Raw genomic sequence first — 22,195 nt, 5'->3', positions numbered from 1 at the left:
ATGGAGGCAGTAGATAATTTATTATTTTAAACACACTCTGGGATCCATTTGGGTTCTCTGTCCCTGGTCTCAACAGTCAATATGTAGGAGCTAAAAGAGGCAAACCATGCAATGCAGGGAGATTGCAAGGGGGAGTTATGCTTTGCAATCACCCTGAATTCCCCCAATGCCAGCAGTAAGATCAGCCAGGGCCTTCTTGATAATGGCCTCATTATTATGGAATGCTTTTCCTGCAACAATTCTGCTAGGCCGCTGAAGGTCAGCTTTTAAAATGGGGCCCTCAAAACTTATTTATTTCAGGCTGCTTTTGTCTGAAAATATTCCTGTAAATCTTGTTTTACGTGACCCTGAGCTGTTTATTTATTGATATTCTTATAGTATTGCTTGGATGTACACTCCAGGTATTTCTAGACTAAAGTAAAGGGACCCCTGACCATTAGGTCCAGTCGTGACCGACTCTGGGGTTGCGGCGCTCATCTCACTTTATTGGCCGAGGGAGCTGGCATACAGCTTCCAGGTCATGTGGCCAGCATGACTAAGCTGCTTCTGGCGAACCAGAGCAGCGCATGGAAACGCCGTTTACCTTCTTGCCGGAGCGGTACCTATTTATCTACTTGCACTTTGACGTGCTTTTGAACTGTTAGGTTGGCAGGAGCAGGGACCAAGCAACGGGAGCTCACCCCGTAGCAGGGATTCAAACCGCTGACCTTCTGATTGGCAAGCCCTATGCTCTGTGGCTTAGACCACAGTGCCACCCGCTAGACTACAACTCCCATAAGCCCCAGCCAGCATGCCTAGTGGTCAGGGATGAAGGGATTGTTGCCCAAAACACCAGGTTGGGGCTGGCTGGTTTAGATCTATGAGGCTAATGTGCTCTCTCCCAAGTAATATGTACCAATTTGATATGTATTTTTAATGTTAGGTATAAATCATTTTTTGTGTATACCATTTTATGAACACATGGGCAGCTCACAAGTACAATCAGCTCCATTTCAGGAATGCAATGGATGATCTGAACCCAAACAGGTCAATGTGAAACTTTTCTGTTCCCGCAACCACAGTAAATGAGGCCAGCTACTTTGTTTTTTCTATACTACATTGCACCGCGAATGCTTCTAGGTGGTTTTCTCACAGTCTCAGCCATTCATCACGAACATGCAATGCAATCCAAAATACAATGCCAGATAAAAGCTACATTGTGTTGGGCAATCAATCTAAACACGCACGCCCCACATGACAGTAACAAAACCAGCAGCAATAATCAGGCAGCGAGGGGAAAAGTCTAGCTATTACTTCCCAAAAGCTCAAAAGGATAACTTTGTTTTAACTTGGTGCCTAAAAGATAGAGGAGCAGAAACAAAACAACTGTCTTTCAATAGTGTCCCATGACTGGGGTGCCGCTGCAAAGGTCTTCTCCCTGATACTTATCCACTTTAGCTCAGTGATGACCTCAGTAATTGGGAAGGCTTGTTTGGGAAGGAGGAAATCTTCCAGGTATGCTTGGTCTCAGGCATTTGGGGGCTGGGGCTGATAGAAGTTGGAGTTCAACAATATCTGGGAGGCCACAAGTCAAAACCGGTACTTTGAATTGTGGCCAGAAACACAGTGGGTTTGAAAGAGAGGCACATTCAGTACAGTGGAGCCCAGTAAACAACTCAATCATCAGTTTCTTTTGTTAATTATCCCACTGGCCACATAATACTGTAAGGTGGGATGGAGAGAGGAAAGTACTTAGATTGCGCAAGAAAGTATTGAATATACATAATCCAGGCATGTCCAAAGTCCATTTCGGGGGCCTAATCCAGCCCGCTGCTTGGTTTAATCTGGCCCCTGTGGCAGTTTATTTCCTGGGGTAAAATCCTTTAAAAAAGCTCAGTCTTAAAGAAAGCTCAACTTCAATCCTAAAAAAAGGTCAACAACTTTGGTTGGCACATTCACTTCACCAAATCTGGCCCTCTTTGAAAAAAGTTTGGACACTCCTGAGTCATAATTGAACTGTTCAAGTGCCCAAGCTTTCTGGGACCTGAGGAAATAGCCATCTCAGTTTTTTCATTAGAGCTGTCCCATTCTTCAGACTTCAGCTCCCTCTCCCAACATCTCTAGAACATCAGCCTCTTGGTAGGCCACAGCTGGTCTTATCCCTAGTGTCCATCAACGTTAATACATGTACATCCAAAGTAGCCGACATGGCAGCCTCCTGCTGTTGGTGGACTACAACTCCCATCAGTCTCAGCCATCACAGTCCATGGGCAGGCATGATGGGGGCTGTAGTCCACCAACATCTGGGGAGCACCACATCGGCGGTCCTGATGTACATGAACACTAAAGAAGCCTCATAAATAAGGCCACAAAAATTACTAGTCTGCCATTTTTTAAAAACTAGCATAGTAACAGGCTAGTGGGGTGGGAGTTTCCTACCAAGTGGATTGGCAAAAAAGGGCAGATCTAAGAGACAGGATTCCTGTCCTCCACTGGTCTCATGGAAACCATACAGTGACCACTCTCCTATATGGAATTCCATTGAGATGGGTAGCCATGTTAGTCTGGATGAATGGCTAAATGCATGGCCACAACATGCAAATTATGGCTCTTACATTGCACACACCGAAGCTTCTGAGTTTTGTTTTAAATTGCTGGTTTTTCTAATGTACCTTTAATCAAAATAACACACACTGGCTTTGCTTTTTCAATCCGTGCAGGGCAGGCGATTGCACAGCAAACGAATGCAGCAGACATGAGGCTAAGCCTTCAACAATCTGTATTTCTGGAAGGGGGTGAGTTTCATAACAAGGCAATGATCCTTGTTATGAACAGGTGCTCCAAGCGTGCCTCTGTTTTCGCATGTGAAACATTGGCAGTGGTGTGACATTCGTTCAATGATATGCTGGACAGCAGGAGGGCAAGATATCTCGGCCACAAAGGCATGCTGTTTGTGCTAATTTATAGCCTTCCGCTTCTCTTTCCATTAAACACAGACGCACAAAGTTCCAATCCTATCGGAGGAAGTGATCCAATTTATCCGGTTAATTTCTCAAAGCTTTTATGAAGCTCAGACGAGGAATGATTACAAGGACACTAATAAGGCTAGGACATAACTGGCACTCCAAAGTATACTATTGATCTAAAAATAGTGTAGCGAAAGGAACGGTAATCTCATAGCGGCTGTCATTAAGAAAGAAAAAGGAAGCATTAACAGTTTCCCAAGTTCTACTTTAAAAAGTTTTTTTGCAGTGGGTATCAGCCTTGAAGGCAATCCCCTTTCTGTTCCTTAGCTATGAGGACATTTTCTTCATGAGACTAATAAACTATAGTCAAGTTACCTCCCAAAGTCAAGAAAAGGAGGATTGTTTCCCCAGTTTAGTTTGCCCTCTGTGCTATAGAACTAAGATGTTCATTCGAATTTCCCTGCATTTCTTTTTCTTTTTTGTGTAGAAATGTTTTATATATATGGTACCACTCATTTTCTTAATGATGAAAATTCAGCTTCATTGTCTTTGGGTGAGGGGGAAGTAGTTTGTTTTATTTATTTATTACATTTATATCCTACTCTTCCTGCAATAAGCTTTCTCCATGTTGTCCATGTAGCAACCCTGAGAGGTAGACAAGGTTGAGGGGCAGGGAGGGACTGGACCAAGGTCATGGCTGAGAGGCAATCTGAACCCTGGTCTCTCAGGTCCTAGTCCAACCCTGTCTCAACATGACACCACAGTTTCGAAAAAGTGCTTGAGAATCTAGTTTCTACACACACTCAAAACACCATACTCTATCCCCAATCCAAGCAAGCAAGTTATTATCAGGGTTCAAGGACACATTCCAGCCAGGCCAAAATATTTGGAGTGCAAAGCAGGGCAGCCACTGAGGGTTGTGGTCTGGGGAGGTTTCTAGGGGCCATACAGGGAGCCCCAGAGAGCTGCATTTGGCCCTCGACCCTGAAGTTTTCCACCACTGCACTACAGCATGAAAATCACATTTGATCTTCCAGATTCTGATAGTGCATCCCCATCATTATGCCAGAAGCGCCATAAAACAGCCCGAGTGCATAAGAGCTGGAGGCTACAAATTCAGATAAAATGTTTTGACATTGGATTTGCCTTTCCCTTTTGCCTTCAAAGCATCAGGGGGGGGGAGGGGGGAAACTCTCCCAGCAGACGAGAAAAACGCTGCCTAGATGCACCTTTGCAAAAGTGAGATTCTCTGAAATGCGAGGAATAAAAGCAGGGCAGAAGAGAAGCCTTGTCTCTCAGCCCTCAATGCTCTTCTCTGTCCCGCACACTTGCCTTCCTGTGCTTTGCGGCAACATCCTGTATCTCATCCCAAGACAGGCTGTGCAAAGTTTGCACAAGCCCGCCAGCAGTGAAGAATGATAGAAGTTGGAAGGGGCTGTGAGGGTCATCTAGCCCAGTCCCCTACAACAATGCAAGAATCTCAACAAAAGCATCCATGGCAGGTGGCCATCCAACCTCCACCTAAAATCCTCAAATGCAAGAGAGTCCACCACCGTCTGAGGGAGTCCAAGGAAGAAGACAAAGACTGAAATGACTACACTTTCTAGACACTGGATTTCAAATATGCTGAATAGTATGTTTTCCCACAATAGAAACAGAAACAATTTGGGAAATAAGTCAAGGGGGGGGGGAGCAGAGGTCCAGTGGGGAAGGAAAAAGTCCCACTAGAGCAGCGGTTCTCAACCTGTGGGTCCCCAGATATTGCTGGACTACAACTCCCATCATCCCCGAGCTCTGACCTTGCTAGCTAGGGATGATGGGAGTTGTAGTCCAACAACATCTGGGGACCCACATGTTGAGAACCGCTGCACTAGAGGTTGACCATTTCAATAATTAGACTGAATTGCAAAGGATGGCATTTTGCTGGCAAACAGCAATTTTGAAGTAGTTGGGATCTCAAGACAAGTTCATCTGCCTGATCTGGATCGGGGACCCAGACCCGTTTCCTGGCAAAAAAACCAACCAACCCACATCTCCCTCCACTTGGTGCTATTTGCCCTGGAAATAATAAAAAAAAAAACTTTTCAGGGCAAATGTGAAACAGGGGGAGGATTGGTAGGAAACAAGTGTGGAGTCCTGATCCAGATTTAAAACATATTCTGGATAGGGGCTTCAGGGCTGCTATTCCTTCGTAATAAAAGTAGCCACTTTTAAAAGTGTGTCTACTGAGCCTGGATAGCTCAGTTGGTTAGACCATGGTGCTGATAACGCCAAGGTTGCAGGTTCGATCCCTGTATGGAACCAGCTGCATATTCCTGCATTGCAGGGGGTTGGACTAGATGATCCTTAGGGTCCCTTCCAACTCTACAGTGCTATGATTCTGCTACTGTAACATGTAGCACGGTGCTAAAAGTGTGTTTTTGTCACAGATAAAAGCAAGTTTAAAACTCCACTGTGCCCTTCCTTCAACTTTTCTTGCATTAGTGGCCACAGAGCAATTTGGGATTGCAGGAGAGTTGTGCTGATCCAGACCCAGACCCATTCATTTTTTATTTAAGGGCAATCCAGACAGGAGCTTCTGTGGCAGTGGTAAAACAGTGGAACATCTAGCTTGTGCCAACAATGGAAAACAGTGATCACCAGCTGCTAAACAGTCTATCATTCACAATGGGCAACAATGAAATGTCGTCGCAGAAAGGTCAGCATTTTGCAATTAAGCTGATGTGTAGTTCTGCCAGCTATAACCCCTTGAGATTCTCAAGGGCTTGTTAAGAATAGATAGATAGATAGATAGATAGATAGATAGATAGATAGATAGATAGATAGATGATAGATAGAGATAGATAGATGATAGATAGAGCATTTGAAGGGCTTCAAACCAGTGATCTTAATAAGACACAATACAACCCTGTAATGTAGGTTAGTATTCATCTGTCCATATTACAGATTCCAAAGAGAACATAGGAAGTTACCTTATACCAAGGCAGACTACAGGTCCATCTTTTTACCTCAGTATTGTCACTCTACACAGACTGGCAGTGGGTTTCCTGGGTTTCTGACAGGGGTCTCTCACTGTCTTACCTGGAGATGTCAGGGATTGAACTTGTAACATCTGTGTCACGCTCCTAAAGCTAAAGGCAGAAACTAAAAGAGAGTGACTTGCTGAGGAAGCAACTGAGCTGATTCCTATGCAAGTTTATAGTTCAAATACACGGCTGTCAAACTACATTGGCTCTCCTCTACAATGCATATCTTGACACATTTCGTTCATTTATAATATTATTTAATTAAAAGGTCAGATGATTCCATTTTTAAAAAAAGATCAGCTCAAAAGGAGTTGCTGATTATTCTGAAGATTTATTTAAAAAAATAAAACCAATTATTTTAAATAAAACTATTTTAAAATACTTTTAAAATGACAACTACACTCTTGTCTGTGAGAGGGGGATGTCAATTATGAGAGTGCATCATTTAATAATATAGTATGCTTATTCTTCAGATCTCCTCTCCCTCCAATTTTACACATTTCCCCTATAAATGTTTCCCTAGAAGTAAGCCTAAATGGGTTCAAGGCAGCTCACTTGTGGGTAAGTAGCACCATATTTCAAGAAACTGGATTGTGATCAGAGGAAGGCGATTGAGATGGTACAGGGTCCTGGAAGCCAATTCCTATGCACAATGGCCGAAGGAGTTGGGGGTGTTTAGCTTGGAGAAGCAAAGATTAAGAGGAGACATGGTAGAGATCTTCTTTTGAACTAAGTTCCTATGAGCTTCATTGCCAACCTTCCTGCTTCTTTAACACTAATGGGAAGGTTGGGGGGGGATAGTCTGAGATTTCAACACAAGGTGGCACCCTAGAGGAGAGTTTGCAAGTTGATGGAGAAAGCACTGAGGCATATTCCTGTGCCCCCCCCCCCCCGCGCTCACTGAAAAGTTCCATCAGTTTATCTGGTATACCATTCATGCTAATGCCTGAGACATAAGTTGTTGCTGGTGCTGTTTTGAACTACAGTGGTACCTCGGGTTACATACGCTTCAGGTTACATACGCTTCAGGTTACAGACTCCACTAACCCAGAAATAGTGCTTCAGGTTAAGAACTTTGCTTCAGGATGAGAACAGAAATCATGCTCTAGCGGCGCGGCGGCAGCAGGAGGCCCCATTAGCTAAAGTGATGCTTCAGGTTAAGAACAGTTTCAGGTTAAGTACGGACCTCCAGAACGAATTAAGTACTTAACCTGAGGTACCACTGTATTCCAAATATGCCTTTTTTGCTAGGTAAATTATTCAGAAATCATGCAGAAGAACTTTAGCAAACAGAACATACATAATTTAAGGAGACTGAGAGGGCAGATTCACTGTGTCACGACACTAACCATCACGATGACCTCCTTTTCTTAAATAGTTCAGCATCTTTAGTTATCAGCATTTTTCTTTAGAGTATCCCAAAGAGCAGCTGATAACATACAGGGGAAGGGCCTTCGCTCAGTGACAGAGCATCTGCCTTGCATGCAAAAGGTCCCAGGTTCAATCCCTGGCATAGATAGGGCTGCTGGGAATATTCCACACCCCAAACCCCAGAGAACTGCTGCTATTCAGTGTAGGCAACACTGAACTAGATGGATAAATGGTATGGCTTGGAAGAAAGCAGCTTCCTATACTCCTATACTCCAATACTTTGGCCACCTCATGAGAAGAGAAGACTCCCTGGAAAAGACCCTGATGCTGGGAAAGATGAAGGGCACAAGGAGAAGGGGACAACAGAGGACGAGATGGTTGGACAGTGTTCTCGAAGCTACCAGCCTGAGTTTGACCAAACTGTGGGAAGCAGTGGAAGACAGGAGTGCCTGGCGTGCTCTGGTCCATGGGGTCACGAAGAGTCAGACATGACTAAATGGCTAAACAACAATAATAATACTCTTATGGGTTCTGTCAGTACAGCTTATTCTGGGCTAAAGGGTCCAAGGATCTGAACCGTATGTGGAAGCTTCAAACGGTTGCAATGTTAAGAGAACTTTTCCCTAGAACCAGGGCTGGCCCACCCATGAGGCAAGGTGGGGTGTCTGAATCAGGTGGCAGGATCTACAGGAGCAGCAGATCCAGCCTCCAAGGAATGCATCACTCACTGCAGCCACCGCTACCACAGTGGCAGCAAAAGCTGTGGCATGCTGCATGGAAGCTGGATATGGCACCTTTTCAGTACCCCCCCATGCCTCCTCTTTTCTCTTGGAGAATAGGAGGCACTGCTAGTCTACTACCACCCTTGTTCTTGGTGTAGAACTTTATTTCTCCCTTGTTCCTAATTTAGATCTTCTCTCCCCTTTTTCCCTGGCGGTGGGGCGGTGGGTGGGGGAAGAGGGGAGACACACACCATTTTGGGGTTCACCTCAGGTGCCAACATGCCTTGGGCCAGACCTGCCTAGAACAGGCATAGGCAAACTCAGCCCTCCAGATGTTTTGGGACTACAACTCCCATCATCCTTAGCTAACAGGACCAGTGGTCAGGGATGATGAGAGTTGTAGTCCCAAAAACATCTGGAGGGCTGAGTTTGCCTATGCCTGGCCTAGAATATTAAAGTTGCATTCCATGCATGCTTCTTGTTTGTTATTTATATATTACTATTATTAATAATTAAATTTGTATTCTGCCCTTCATCCAAAGATCACAGGGCGGCTCACAACATAAAAATGGAAAACGAGAACACAAAATGCGTAATAAAACAAAACCAAAACAAAGCCATTGTAACCCACAAACACATTTTAAAAGCCACGGGATGTTAATATGTGGATGATTCAGACTTTTATCTAGTGTCATCAGTATGCACATCATTTCACAGTGTAGCAGAAGCAAAACAAGGTGTCTGCCCTCAGGATCTTACAATCCAAAGCTGCAATCTAACAGAGAGTGTCGCGTGCTTAACTCTACTGAAAACCCAAGAGATATGGGGGGAATATGCTATCTGCTTTTGAACAGAAAATCAAGTTGGTACAATAAGATATTGCATGTCCTGCCTCCAAGGATAAATTTAGGGCAGCGTACATTCTGCAAGCATCAGATCATAGATTTCATTTCCTGAATGCCAGCATCTAATGTCTTGAAAACGGAGAATAACTCTCAAAAGTCAAAGTGGAAGGTGGGGGAGGAATCCCTAATTTAAACCAATTGAAGAATTTAGCTTGCTGCAGGTTGTGAGCTACCTTGTTGCAGCATACACAAAGATGGGCTAATGTAAACAGGATAATGCTGGAGAATCATATCCCATCCTGGCTGCACCCCTTCCTGCCTCTAATCTTGCCCCAAGAGAGTTAGCTCTCCCTGAGCCAATACTCTTCATCAGCTATGAAGTTAACACTTGATGGGAGGATGGAGGGCACTATATATTTAAGAACTTTTAAAGCATAACGCCCTCAAAGAATCCTGGGATCATTTACTTATAATTAACAGTAAAAAGTACTAAAACACGTTGACATCTGTGTGGCTGGATGGGCTTCCCTAGCTGGGCCCTCTATGAAAAGAATAGTCCAAGGTTTGGTGCATTCCCAAGTCCAGAGGAAACCCTATCAACTTCTATTGCCACAATTAGCATTTCGTCTCTTTTAAAGGTCAAATCACATGCCTTTGCCTTTTTTAGAAAGAAAAAAAATAACAATAAATAAATGGCTTGGCCAAGCTCAAATCTGCCACAAGTCTGTGTTGTTGTTGTTTTTTTAAAGAAAAGCAGGGAGCCAATTTCCTCCCCAATAGCATTTGTTTGCTAGTTCGCTTGCATGCTTGCTTAGGTCCAGCTGTGGATTGTCACCTCGTCAATTCTTAATCTCCTTCATTGTTATTCTGGGATTCCTTTGAAGCTGTTTATCTAAAGGGAGAAGGCAGCCGAGGCCAGCCTCTCTCTGCTATGTGCTAAGCAGCTGAATGAGAAATCCTGACTCCCTGAGGTTCCCCCTCAAAGAGCCATGCCTAAGGGGCAGAAAATGAAATGAAAATATCCCGGCAGCTCTGCTTGAATAGAGATGGAGGGTGTTTGTGGTGGTGTGGGGTGCAGTGCTGAGTGGGTGGGGGCACAGTAAGAAATCCACCCTGGATATAATGCTCAGTGTCAGTCTGCTCTTTTTCAGTGGAAAGTTCTGCCTCCCTTCGACTTGCTGCCCATGCAAGTTCTTTAGCAAACAGCCTGAAGTTACTCTGGCTGTCCTGAGTGCAAAGGGGGATGGGAACCTAGGTCAATGTTGTCAGCAACCTGCCCCCAGCAGATTTTGGTAGTCAAGGACCAAGGAGAGGTTGCCAGTCATCTAGCTGTGAAGACCAGCAGAGTCCGTGCGGGGTTAGTGTATAGAAGAAGAAGAGGAGTTTGGATTTGATATCCCGCTTTATCATCTGAAGGAGTCTCAAAGCAGCTAACATTCTCCTTTCCCTTCCTCCCCCACAACAAACACTCTGTGAGGTGAGTGGGGCTGAGAGATTTCAGAGAAGTGTGACTAGCCCAAGGTCACCCAGCAGCTGCATGTGGAGGAGCGGGGAATGGAACCTGGTTCACCAGATTACAAGTCCATCGCTCTTAACCACTATACCACTCTGGCTCTCTAGGGTAGCTAGCTGAAGGGTGGGGAACCTTTTTCAGTCTGAGGGCCACATTCCATTATGGAAAACCTTCTGGGGGCCACATACCAGAGCCAAACGCAAGAGTAGGCAGAGCAATGGATGTGGCGACGCTTAAGGTTACATTCCAGTCATGCAACAGTCACAAAACAAATACACGTAAGAAGAGCCTATTGGATCAGGCCAACAGCCCACGAATTCCAGCATCCTGTTCTCACAGTGGCCAACCAGGTGCCTGTGGAAACCTGAAAAGAACATACACACACACACATCCTGCCTTCCAGCAGATGCTTTTTAGCCAGCCACAAGCTGGAAAGGAAAGGGGTGTCCCAAGAGCCAAAACAGACTGTGTACAGTAATGTTCCTTTCCACCACTGCTGATTTGCAGTCAAATCTGTGCAGGGGTTGCTACAGATGGCTCAGTTCCTGTGCCACATGGCACTGGCACAGAGGCCTTCTCCCACTGCCCAAACCTGGATGTAGCCACCACTTTCTCTGGGCAGTGATGGTCAGTATGTGCAAGACCACTTGGCTGCTTATGTCTGCCTCCTTTCCACACAAATATCTTTCTCCCCCCTCACTTCTGTCTTTGAGTTAACTTTGCCTAACAATCTCAGCTGTTGCTGTTTTTCTGTGTCTGGCTGGGTAGGAAAAGAGAGGGTGCCTTTTTGCTGGCTGCACCCAGATTAGGGAACACTTTGCCTTGTGAAACACCGTAGGCTCCGCTTCCTCACTGTTTTTCACTGCTTGTTGAAAACCTTAAAAAAAATCCAAGCTGTTTTTTTATGAATTAGGCATATGTTTAAACTGCTGACCCTGCCCTTTGGTGAGCTTTTTGTGTGATTTTACGCTTTTGTTTATTTATTACATTTCTATCCCCTCCTTTCTTGTAAGAAGCTCACGGTGGCCTCCATGGCTCTTCCCCTCCACGTTTCATCCTCATAGCAACAACCCTGTGAGGTAGGTAAGTCTGAAGGACACTCACTGGCCCAGTTAGCTTCATGGATGGGTGAGGATTTGAGCCTAGTCTGACTCTTAACCACAACAGCACCATGGCCTATATGCTGTAAGCCCCCTGAGTGATGTATTTACACCAGAAGATGGGTGTACATATAAATGCTCTAATAGAAATAAAATAGTATATGTTAGTTCCAAAGGCAAATGGGTAACATTTGACCTTCTAGCTGTTTTGCTTTAAGAGCATCTATCTGCACAATGACAGAGGACAACACCGGAGGGTATCAGCAATCAGCAAACCAATTTTTTATGACAGGAGCATTTTATAGATGGACTACAACTGCCCTAGGCCACAATCCTGGCTCCCAGTCACATTTCAGAAAGAACCAGCCGAGTGCCAAGACCAAAGGCCCCTGAAGAGTTCTGGCTGCACTGCTGGACGAAGGACATCACACAGGCCCATTCGCACATTTCTTTCATTTCATCTCTGAAATCTGAAGTGAAAGAAGTGAATGGTTTATTTGCTTACATACATGTGCATCCAACTGACACGCGATCACACATGAGCGCATTGCGCCGAACTTAGAAGCGACTTTAAAAATGGCAAAGGTGTCCCTAAGAGAGCCCAGAAATGGCACAAAAGGCACAAAAACAGTGCCTAGCAATCCCGCGAGCCTTTGAAAGTGCAATCCCAGAAGCCCTAGCACTGACTGTTGAGGCCTGTGGAGAGCTTGAGTTGAGCAAGGAGGTTTGGAAGAATCAGTTGTGGTGGAGTCTGACGGAATTTGGAAAGTGCTGCTGGTTTTTTAAAGGGTTTTTCAAGGGTTAACAGAGGTTTAGAGGGTTTTCCAGTTGGCACAGGGAGCCAACACACAATTTGTTGTACACTGCCTTGGTATTCTATGGGGGGGGTCCATTTTAAATAAATAAATATAAATAAATGAACTGCATGAGCATACAGTGCAACTAATTGAGCAAGTAGATGCACAGATTGTACACTCACTGAACGTAAGGTACAAATGCCCCTATGTGCTTTACCAGCTGTTTATTCCAAAGTACTAAGGAACATGCAGACACACACAAAAACACACCACATGGTTACATTCAGCTTCCCCCAACCTGGTGACCTTCAGATGTTTTGGGCTACAGAAAATGGCTGTGGCTGGTGGGAGTTGTGGTCCACAACATCTGGAAGGTAGCAAGTTGGGGAGGCTGTTTTAGTTCAAAGAGCAACAACATACCCTGAGCATGGGCCCATTTTGAAACACATGTGGCTCGTCACAGACCACGCAGTATTCGTTGAGCACTGGAATCCGCTGTTCCGCAAACTCAATCGTCTGAGGACAATGAAAAAGAGAACAATACAATCTGCTTAAAATAATTAACAAGCAGCTCCACGTCCTCCAGCTTTCCGAAACAGAGGAGGCATTTTGTCCTACCTGTACGAGGAAGCCATGGTCTCTTATTGGAATGGATTTTGCACCGTAATTTGGCTGTTTTAAAAGAGAGAAAAGTAGCAGCAGCATTAGAGAAAGTCTGGTATACTGAAGCATTAGTTTCAGAAACAGGAGATGCATTGGTCTTTATTATATAAAGCATGAAATTGTTGACATTTGCACCTGGAACACACTTAAGGGAAATCCATGTCTTATTCCAATGGTTTTCACTTGAGCATGTTTAGCAGCAGCAGCAGCAACAAAAATTGGGGCCAAACAAAGAAAACAGGGGCCAAACCATTTGCACAATTAGCAAACTGCATGAATGTCTTTTCAAAAGTAAATAGGTGAGGTCAGGACTGGGAGGGAAGGCAAAGGTTTAAAGTAGGGATGGGGAACACTTTTCATTCCAAGGGCCACATTCCCTCCTGCAGAACCCTTTGGGGACCATATGCCAGTGATGGGTGGAGTCAGTGGCAAAAGTGGGTCGTGCAACAAATGTGAATTGTATTTTCATGGAATAGGCTAGTATCTGTACACACACCCATCTGTATCCTCCATTGAGGCAAACAAGAAGCATTATTGGAACTCCAAGACATATTCTAGCTGGGCAAAAATACCGTATTCAAGGAGGGGACAAAGCAGGGTAGGTGGCCTGAAGGACTCCCCACCTTAACCACATGCCTGAGTCATAGCCTGAATTGAAAGCAATTCAAATAAGCCATTCATGCAATTTGCCAGCTGTGTGCATGGCACTGCATCTTGTTTGGCCCTCCTTTCTGAAAGACCTGCACCTGTACCTAAATGTCGTTCTATGTTCTACCAAAGGAGACTGGACACCATTCTTTAAAGAAAAAAGGCAAACATCTGTCCTTTTAACACCGCACTTCTACGCATCCATAACCAGATCCTGAGCGAGGCCAATGCTGATCGGAGCTGGGCTTCCCATGCCACTTTCCATATTGACTACAGAGATCAGAAAGGGTGCTGTATGAACATCTGCTGCTGAACTCCACATGTTGTGAAAGCAAAAGGTTACCGATTTAATCATCAACTCTGGCTAAGAGGGTAGGACTGGGTAAGAGTTTTGCCTGAGATCTTGGGAGTGATGCTACCTCCAGAGTGAAACCATACTGGGTGAGATGAACCAGTAGCCTTGATCGGACATCCGCTAAACCACAGTACAATGTGATGAAAATGAGTCTCCCTTCCCTTCTTCTGAAGAGCCCACAATGGGGAATATAAAAGCTTTGACTTATATCCCAATATTCCTCTGAAGATCTCAGGATAGCGTATGTGCCTGCTTCCTGACACCCACCAATTTTATGATTACAATCACCATATCAGGGAGGTTAGGCAGAAAGAGATCATGAGCGGCCCAAGGTCAACCCATGGAAGCTTCATGGCACTGTGCCCACATTGCTTATCATGACATGGCTGAGCCTAGCTTCCTCTGGGGCTACCCCCGCCCCCCAGTTTCCATCTCTGGCAAAAACACCAGGAAGAGCTCAGAAGCTCTTTCAGTTTTGATTAACCACAGATTGGCATGTCACCTGAATCCAAGAAACTACGGTTAATCTTTGAAACAATCTAACTTTTAATCATGGGATGTGCAGCTATACTTATATTAAGCATAGTTTCAGTTTCAGATGCTATGCTAGTGCTGTTAATCAAAGCCAGAGGTGACAATTTCCAGTCTCTGCCTTCCATCCATACTAAAGATGGAGGGGGGAAATGGAAGCTTACGTAAGCTCATTCCCATCACATATTAACCATTTTTTCCTCATGATCTCTTAACACAGCCATTGTGGAACCTGGAGCACAAATTTACCTCTCTGGTGACACCTACTTTATTGGGTTGTGACTGCTGTATTGTGCAACAAGTCCTTTCTCCAAAGGCTAAACTATCATCAAAAGTAGTATTCTAAAAAATAATTACTGTACTTTATCCATGAATTTGCAACAGCAGGAATACCAATATGGTGAGGCGGAGAGAATCTCACACCTTTCATTCTCTTCACATGATTTTCCCAGAGCAAATAACAGCTGTCTGCATGAATAAGATTTTAAATATCTGTACCAGCACTCAAAATAATAAAGTCATGGCAGAATTACTTCCATGATCATTTTCCTAATCCTTGTTGAAAAACAGACCGTGCCGTCATTAAACCTAGAGATTCCTCATAATATTTTGTGGTATTTTTTTAGACATGATTCAATACTTCCTTGGGAGATATTCCCAGAATTCACAGTATGAAGCCTGGCTATATTATCACTACTAAATATTGATATAGTATCAAAATGTGCTGGAAACTAAATAAATATCTCTATATATCTTCTTATCTTCTTGATATGGATTAAATATATACCATTCAGACATGATTTTCCAGCAGGATTGGCACAAAGTATCATGGTTAATGGTTGCCTTCTGTTGCAAGATCACAAGGCCCATTCTTTTAGTCACAGAAATGTTAACATGGCAAAATATCATGCAATACATTTGTTGATAGTAAGTCCCAAGGGGACAGATCAAATCAGAAAGGTTCACCAGTGTGAGTGGAAGCTGAAATGTTTTCTAAGGCAATAACATATATTCAAGCTGGACAAGTTCCACTGACTTAAGTAGAAAATGGTCAAAAATGGACTGTGTGACAACACGTATATGAACAAAGGTACAAATTCATGCAGTTTACCAAAACTCTGTTTCCACTTCTGCATGTATTGTATGTTTAACTCCCCCCCCCCACCCAGAAATATGTGGAGAAGAAAAAAAGAAAACCCACAGAACAAAACTGGTTACGCACAGCAGATTGTGATGGGGATGATGAAGATGGTGTTAAGATACCAATAAGCCCTGAGGTAAGAGAGAGCCTCCTGCCCTCTGCTATGGTGGGTTCTTTGAAAAGATCCATTTTAGAAGACTTGGGGACACCAGAATAAGTCTTGCTGAGCAACTTGTGGTTCTTCAGCCCGTCTAATTCATCCATCCTAAGGTTACTGGAGTAAGACCTGCTCAATAGTTTGTGGGGCTTCAAAGTACTGTTGTGCTCACATCGAGTATCCCCAGAGCATGGTCTACTGAGCAACTTGTGGGGCTTCAAAGTGCCACACTCGTCCTGCTTGATGGCTGCCGAGCACGAGTGGTTCAAGAGTTTGTGCGATTTAATGGTCATTGTGTGTTCAGCCCTGGGATCGCTAGACAAGGAGCGGCCAAAGGTTCGGTGGGACTTGGTGACACACGCATCCTCAGCCTTAACTGTGCTAGAACAAGTCCTTCTCAACAACTTGTGGGTTTTTGAGATGCCATCTTGTTCGGGTTTCAGTTTTGATTTGTTTTTCCCACAGCCTGGTGGAGGATAACTCGGCGACCTTGAAAACAGGCAGAGAGAAAAATTAACTGGAGCACAGCTTGCTATGAGAAATACCAACAACATCTTGCTTTTGTTCAGGTCTCAGTTGTTGTCTTGACCTGGAAGTGAACCCTCTTATTCTTTCCCCAGGTCCTTCATGTGAATGCCTGTCAACAAACCGTCAAGCCAAGCTCCAAACAGGGGAAGGCCACAATTGAGTAGTAGAGTGTATACAATCCAAGTTTACTTCACAGCATGAGCAATTAAGAATGTTACTGGATAACATCTGCTCTTAAATGAAGCTTCAGGAGAGGCAGAACCCCAACACTTCTTCACACAACGCCTGACTAAATTGTGAAATTCAGTTTCACAGAATGTGGTAAGGACTAGTAGCTTACATAGCTTTAAGAAAATATCGACAAATTCATAGAAGGTTGGTTTACAGCAGTGGTGTCCAAACTCGGCCCTCCAGATGTTTTGAGACTGCAACTCGCATCATCCCTAGCTAACAGAACCAGTGGTCAGGGATGATGGGAATTGTAGTCCCAAAACAACTGGAGGGCCGAGTTTGGCCACCACTGGTTTACAGGTTAACCAAATGAAATTGCTGAAATTAGAGGGAGATAGTACGCGTGGTATTCAACTAAGTTTTACTCAGAGTAAAACCGCTGAAATTAATGAGCTTGAATAAGTTAGACTCATTAATTTCAATGAATCTACGCTGAGTAAACTAGCCAATGTTTCTCATAATTAGATACTGTACTAAGGACAAATAAACTATACAGAATGGTTGGCCATCATCATGTGCTTGAGAGCGTTCAGAGACAATTGTCTTCTGCAGCTTTTGGTATATCTACCAAAATTAAAAACAGTATCTTTGAAAGAAGCTATGTTGCTTAATTAATCACAGACAGCTTTTTAGTCCACCAAAAATATTTAATCAATTAATGCCAACCTTTGAATCTAACTAGTTAATTTATTAAATAATTTAGCCCAGCCTTTGCCAACCTGGCAGGGGCTGATGGGAGTTGTAGTTGAAAACATCTGGAGAGCAACAGGTTGGTGAACTGATGTAAGCCAATCTCCCTCCCATCCTTTCTAAGGTATGCTAAAGAAATAATGGCATCGATTTCAACTAGGTACCCATGTACAGAAGGGTTCTTCTCATGCATGGGTGATGGAATTGAGACCTAACAGTGGATTCCACCTGCAAAATTTGGGATGACAATTTTTTTGGAATCCCCCTTAGTCCCTTAAGCCAGCTGAACTGTTCCTGCTCTGGAGAATCTTTGGAAGCCACCAGAAATAGATTTGCAGGGGGTATAGAAAGTGCTGTGGAGAAAGAGGGAATTGATGTATGTTATCTCTCCCACTAGTAGGAGCAATCCAACTCTGCTCAAGGGATGATTCCACCAGCAGAAAACATGTTAAGATCTGAGTCATTCAAATCACCCACAAGACAGTGAACAAGGCACTTAACACAATAATGCAAATAATCTAATGGAGAAGATGACATATAATTTGAAATTGCAATAAGGACCTCCAGACATTTTCTTATATGATTTGGCACTTCTTTATGACATATACTGTGGAATCATCATATTCAAGACAACCCGCGTCACAAGCCTGGCAAATCTGGAACTATACTTGATAATCTGATACCGTTGAAAGTCTTTACTTGGACTTTTGTTATTTTAACTCATGTGAAACTACTCATTCTACATGCCTATTTTAAGGTTTTGTTTCTCGTATTTCAATTTTTGTTGTTATAATTGTTCTCTGTTTTATACACAATATATATATATATATATATATATATATATATATATATATATATATATATATATATATATATAATTATGGAGTGTAAAGCCTTAATTATTATATCACACCTGTGTGACTTTCCCCCCAGAGCTGGTCAAGCAGATCTGCAGCACTCCTTATGGTAGGCACTTAGCAGCAGGAGCTGAAAATCATATTTAGCATTTTTGCACTCTGCAGTGTTCACCCCCTCAATGGTTGCTGTTAATAGAACTCAACAAGGCACAGCTGAAGCCCTTACAGGAAGTGGGATGAAAGAGATTGTGCAATGGGGACCTAAAGAACTTATTGTGTGAAAAGTCTGAGAAAACCACAACCTTCTGAACTCAGTTTATGTGATTTGCCCCACCTCCTGCTCAGTAGGGCACTGAAGTATTGTATACACAAAATCTAGCAGGAATCCTGATTAGCCCAGGATTCTCCCTCGCATGGGGGACCCCTTCACAGGAACATCAAAATGTGAAAATGGCCTTGCCCAAATTGCATTGCTGCCAAACGCACAGCTAGTAGGGGCTTGGTCAGATGCACACATCAAGAATTAGGGGAGAGGGTCTCACTGGTATGACATTGTGGTCCCCTCATACATGGAAAGTATGTTTGCAATGATCTGAATGAACCTCTCTCTTAAGGAACCTGAAAGACTTTATTCAATCTTCTAGTAGGATAGCACCGTGCTGCTCCATGATCACTTGTGCCTACCTGCGCAGTGTAGAAAAGATGTGCAGAGGAGACTTCACCTTCTTCTCTGACATTTTTTTGTTGTGCGTACTGTTTGATTTCTCTTTGCCATTTTTCCATTGTTGCGTGACAAACGTTTGCATGATTCTGAAAGTTGAAAACACAGAGACAAATCTTTGATGTGCATCTGCACACATACATAAGACTCAAAAGGGTCCCTTTTCCCCAATCTAACCCTGAAGATTTGCCCTTTCTAATTTAGCTCACTGGATGTTTCTTACATACAAGACATATATAGAGATAGCCATCCTTAAACATGCCATTGAGAGAAGTGATGAAGCTACGAAAAGTTTTTTAGTTGTATCAGCCTTGAGGCAGGGTGTGGCTTCCAGCCAGCTTCTCCAGCTGGGATCGGCTACTGTTGTACAACCAATGACAACCCTGTAATGCAGAGATGGGGAACCTGTGGCACTCCAGCTGTGGTTGGACCACAACTCCCATCCTCCCTGACTACTGAATAAGCTGATGGGAGGTGGAATCCAACAACATCTGGAAGCGTTACTTGATAGCCACCCCTGCTGCAATGTGTGAAGGAATATCTACACTCTGCTTTCCTCAACTGGTTGTGTTCCAGATACTGTTGCACTACAATTTCCATCATCCCTGACCATTGATCATGTTAGCTGGGTGCAACAACAACATCTGGAATGAGCCAGATTGAGGAAGCCTGGACTACATCAATAAAGGTATGACATGATAGACCTTGATCTGTCTTTTTTTGGATCCTTGGAAAACAGGTGCCCATGGCAATGCTGTTATTAATTCAGACTGCATCAGTCCAAATGCAGCTAGACACAATACGTTGCAACAAAAACACACACAATATGGGATTTTTTTTTAGCAGAACTCACTTCTTCAGCTGATGCCCCAGTCCAAATCTTTCCTTAGTAGAGATCTGAAATACATCAACGGTGGGCACTGTAGGACAGAAGATATCGTTGAAAAATTGAGAGAAGCTCACATATTCCAAAGCCTACCATTACTATAGTGGAGTATTAGAGCCCAGTCCCCATTATATCTGATGAAAATTGTGTACAAGCAAAGTTCACAAGACTGTAGAAGCGCTGAACAGAGAAAAGGTTTTGGGACACTGAGACTCGTGGAAGATTGTGAGTTTCTTGCATATCAATGGAAAGGACCTTCCCCACAGGTTCTGTGTTGGTAGAGGCTATGATGTCTAGCAGAGGCCATGGCAGACAGCATCAGGGATAGCCATGAGTAAGCTTAACTGGGTTCAATTTGGAATGGCATTGCTAAAAGCAAGGGATTTGGACTCTGTTGAGATAGGCTCTGAATTAGCTTGTTTCAATCTTGGGCCCATGCAACGCTTCAGGTTATGTCACATTCTCAAAAACACAACACAGCTGGAGGCTTCTTGCCTCCAACCCCCAGCACATTCCCCCACTCAGATTCCCTTTCTGTAAAACCTACTCAGCAGTACTGGAGTCAATCAGAAAGACTGCTGTGGTGGTTTTGGCCAGACATTTGGATGCTGCAGAAACACCAACCTGGACATAACAAGATATTTTCCTTAGGAGCCCTGGGAAATGACAATTTCCACAGGTCTTCATGCCCACAAAGCATCAGCTGCCCTTCCCAGGGCCACTCTCTTCACCAGGCTATTTGAAGATGGAAAGGGATTTCTGTGGTACTGGGAAGGGCTCTTAAGCCCACCAAATTGTGATCAGAACACAAAACTTCAGAGAGACATGGGCCTAGTTTATAATTTGCCTGTCAGTTCTGAAATAGGGATGTTCATACTCTAAACTCTCCCAATTGGTCAACAACTTCAAAAAAAAAATCCAAGATGGGTGAAAAGTACCCTTAGAGAAAGGGCAGGGATGATGGAGGATCAGGCTTTCTGAAAAGCAAAGCAAAACAAAACAAAATCTGGGAAATTACCAGATGAATTGCAGAAAAGAGGAGGCCATGGCAGTCCAGCAATAGTGTTGTCAGAATCCCTGGATTTTCAAGAGGGCTCAAAGAGGAGCAGAGGAAAAATCTTAAATAGGTTATTACTTCTTAAGAAACCAGCTGAGGAAAGAGGGCGAATATTTGCACCTTATGTAATGTGGAGCAGGACTCATCCGCTTTTAGGAAACTGGCATTAGCTACAGCAGGAGCAGCTTTATTATACTTGTATGTTAAATCAGATTCCCAACCTCTACACATGCATTAGCGTGGCATTTTTATTCCATAGGGTTCAAGTGCTATTTGCACTCAGCTGCGCCATCAAGGCTTGCGACCATGGCTTTCAGCTTGTGAAAGGTTACAGATTATTGCTACATTAATTTCTTGCAAGGGCAAGAAAGGCAGGTGTTGATCTGGCTGCCCTGCCACTGACTGTGACTGCTTCACTGCTGGATGCGATCCAAAATCCACAGAAGGGCAGTACCATTGTTAGGATCAACGAAATAAAGAGAAAGCGTTTGCAGTCTGCAGAACAGAAAACTAGCTCAGGCAAGAAGTTAAACAAGGATATAAAGCCAAGAGCGGTGTAGCCTGCAAGTTACAACACCCATCAACTGGAGTGCTTGGCTGCATAGGATTTTCATGAGACTATTGGACAGGTCTGTCTTTGGACACGTGCAATATTATTTGAGTCACTACTTGGCTGTGGAGAGAGAACTTCTCCTGCTTCCAGGAGAAACATCACCTGAAGGCTTTTAATGTAAGTACTGGTGAGACACAAGAGGGATGGGAGCAGAGAGAACAGAAAGGGAGACAAAAGTATGGAAAGGTAATGTATAATTTACAAAGCAAGGCACTTGGTGTGGATAAAAATTGGCTGCATTCACACAGCAGTTTATTCCATTTCCCTGTTAATTCCAGGATTGTATTTGACCTTTCATAGAGTGTGAAAGCCACTTCCAGAATATAGTGCATTAACCTAGAAAACTGCAGGGGTAAAATGACAAAATTTGGGGCAATAGATCAGCAGAAAGGGTGGGGAGTAGTGGCATTGTCCAATGGTTCCCTGGCACAAATGAAATTTAGTGTGGCATGGCGGTATATTGGTCTGAAAGTTCCATAAGACAACCGATACTGTAATGTGACAGGAACATCAGAGAACAGGACAGAAGTGCCAGCATTATTAGCAGGAAAACCAACACAATATTCCTCACGTCTGAATGCACCCATTGATACAAGTGACGAGTGGGTAGGTGTTGAAATCCTTTTCTTTTGGCTGTTTTGGACTGGTGACAGAAGTGCACAGCCAATGCAGGATTTAACCCCAACCCCAGATGATGTCACAGATACGGCTTGGAGAAAATGACCTCACGGGTCAACTCAAAAATATAAACGGGGCACAGATTGCTATAACAAGGAGACGGCTGAGTTCTTTCACAAA

At 43.7% G+C, this 22,195-nt stretch overlaps 1 protein-coding gene across 8 annotated transcripts in view; it reads right to left on the bottom strand.

Annotated features, from left to right (window-relative positions):
* PARP8 (poly(ADP-ribose) polymerase family member 8) overlaps positions 1–22,195 on the bottom strand; it is a 158,286-nt gene that overhangs the window by 27,290 nt on the left and 108,801 nt on the right. For 5 of the 8 annotated variants that reach the window (XM_083576064.1, XM_083576063.1, XM_083576065.1 and 2 more), the window contains 5 exons: positions 19,695–19,761; positions 18,805–18,930; positions 15,718–16,303; positions 12,938–12,991; positions 12,740–12,835 (listed from right to left, as the gene is read on the bottom strand). In XM_083576064.1, the coding sequence (XP_083432190.1) occupies positions 12,740–12,835; positions 12,938–12,991; positions 15,718–16,303; positions 18,805–18,930; positions 19,695–19,761 (929 nt within the window). The remainder of the gene's footprint in view (positions 1–12,739; positions 12,836–12,937; positions 12,992–15,717; positions 16,304–18,804; positions 18,931–19,694; positions 19,762–22,195) is intronic. The other 3 variants (XM_083576070.1, XM_083576068.1, XM_083576069.1) reach the window with 1 other exon arrangement.

Source organism: Podarcis filfolensis (genome assembly GCF_964270895.1).
Source record: "Podarcis filfolensis genome assembly, chromosome: 11".
NCBI classification, from domain to species: Eukaryota; Metazoa; Chordata; class Lepidosauria; order Squamata; family Lacertidae; genus Podarcis; species Podarcis filfolensis.
The sequence above is the reverse complement of the archived record's forward strand: the minus strand, read 5'-3'. Positions and strand labels throughout refer to the sequence as shown.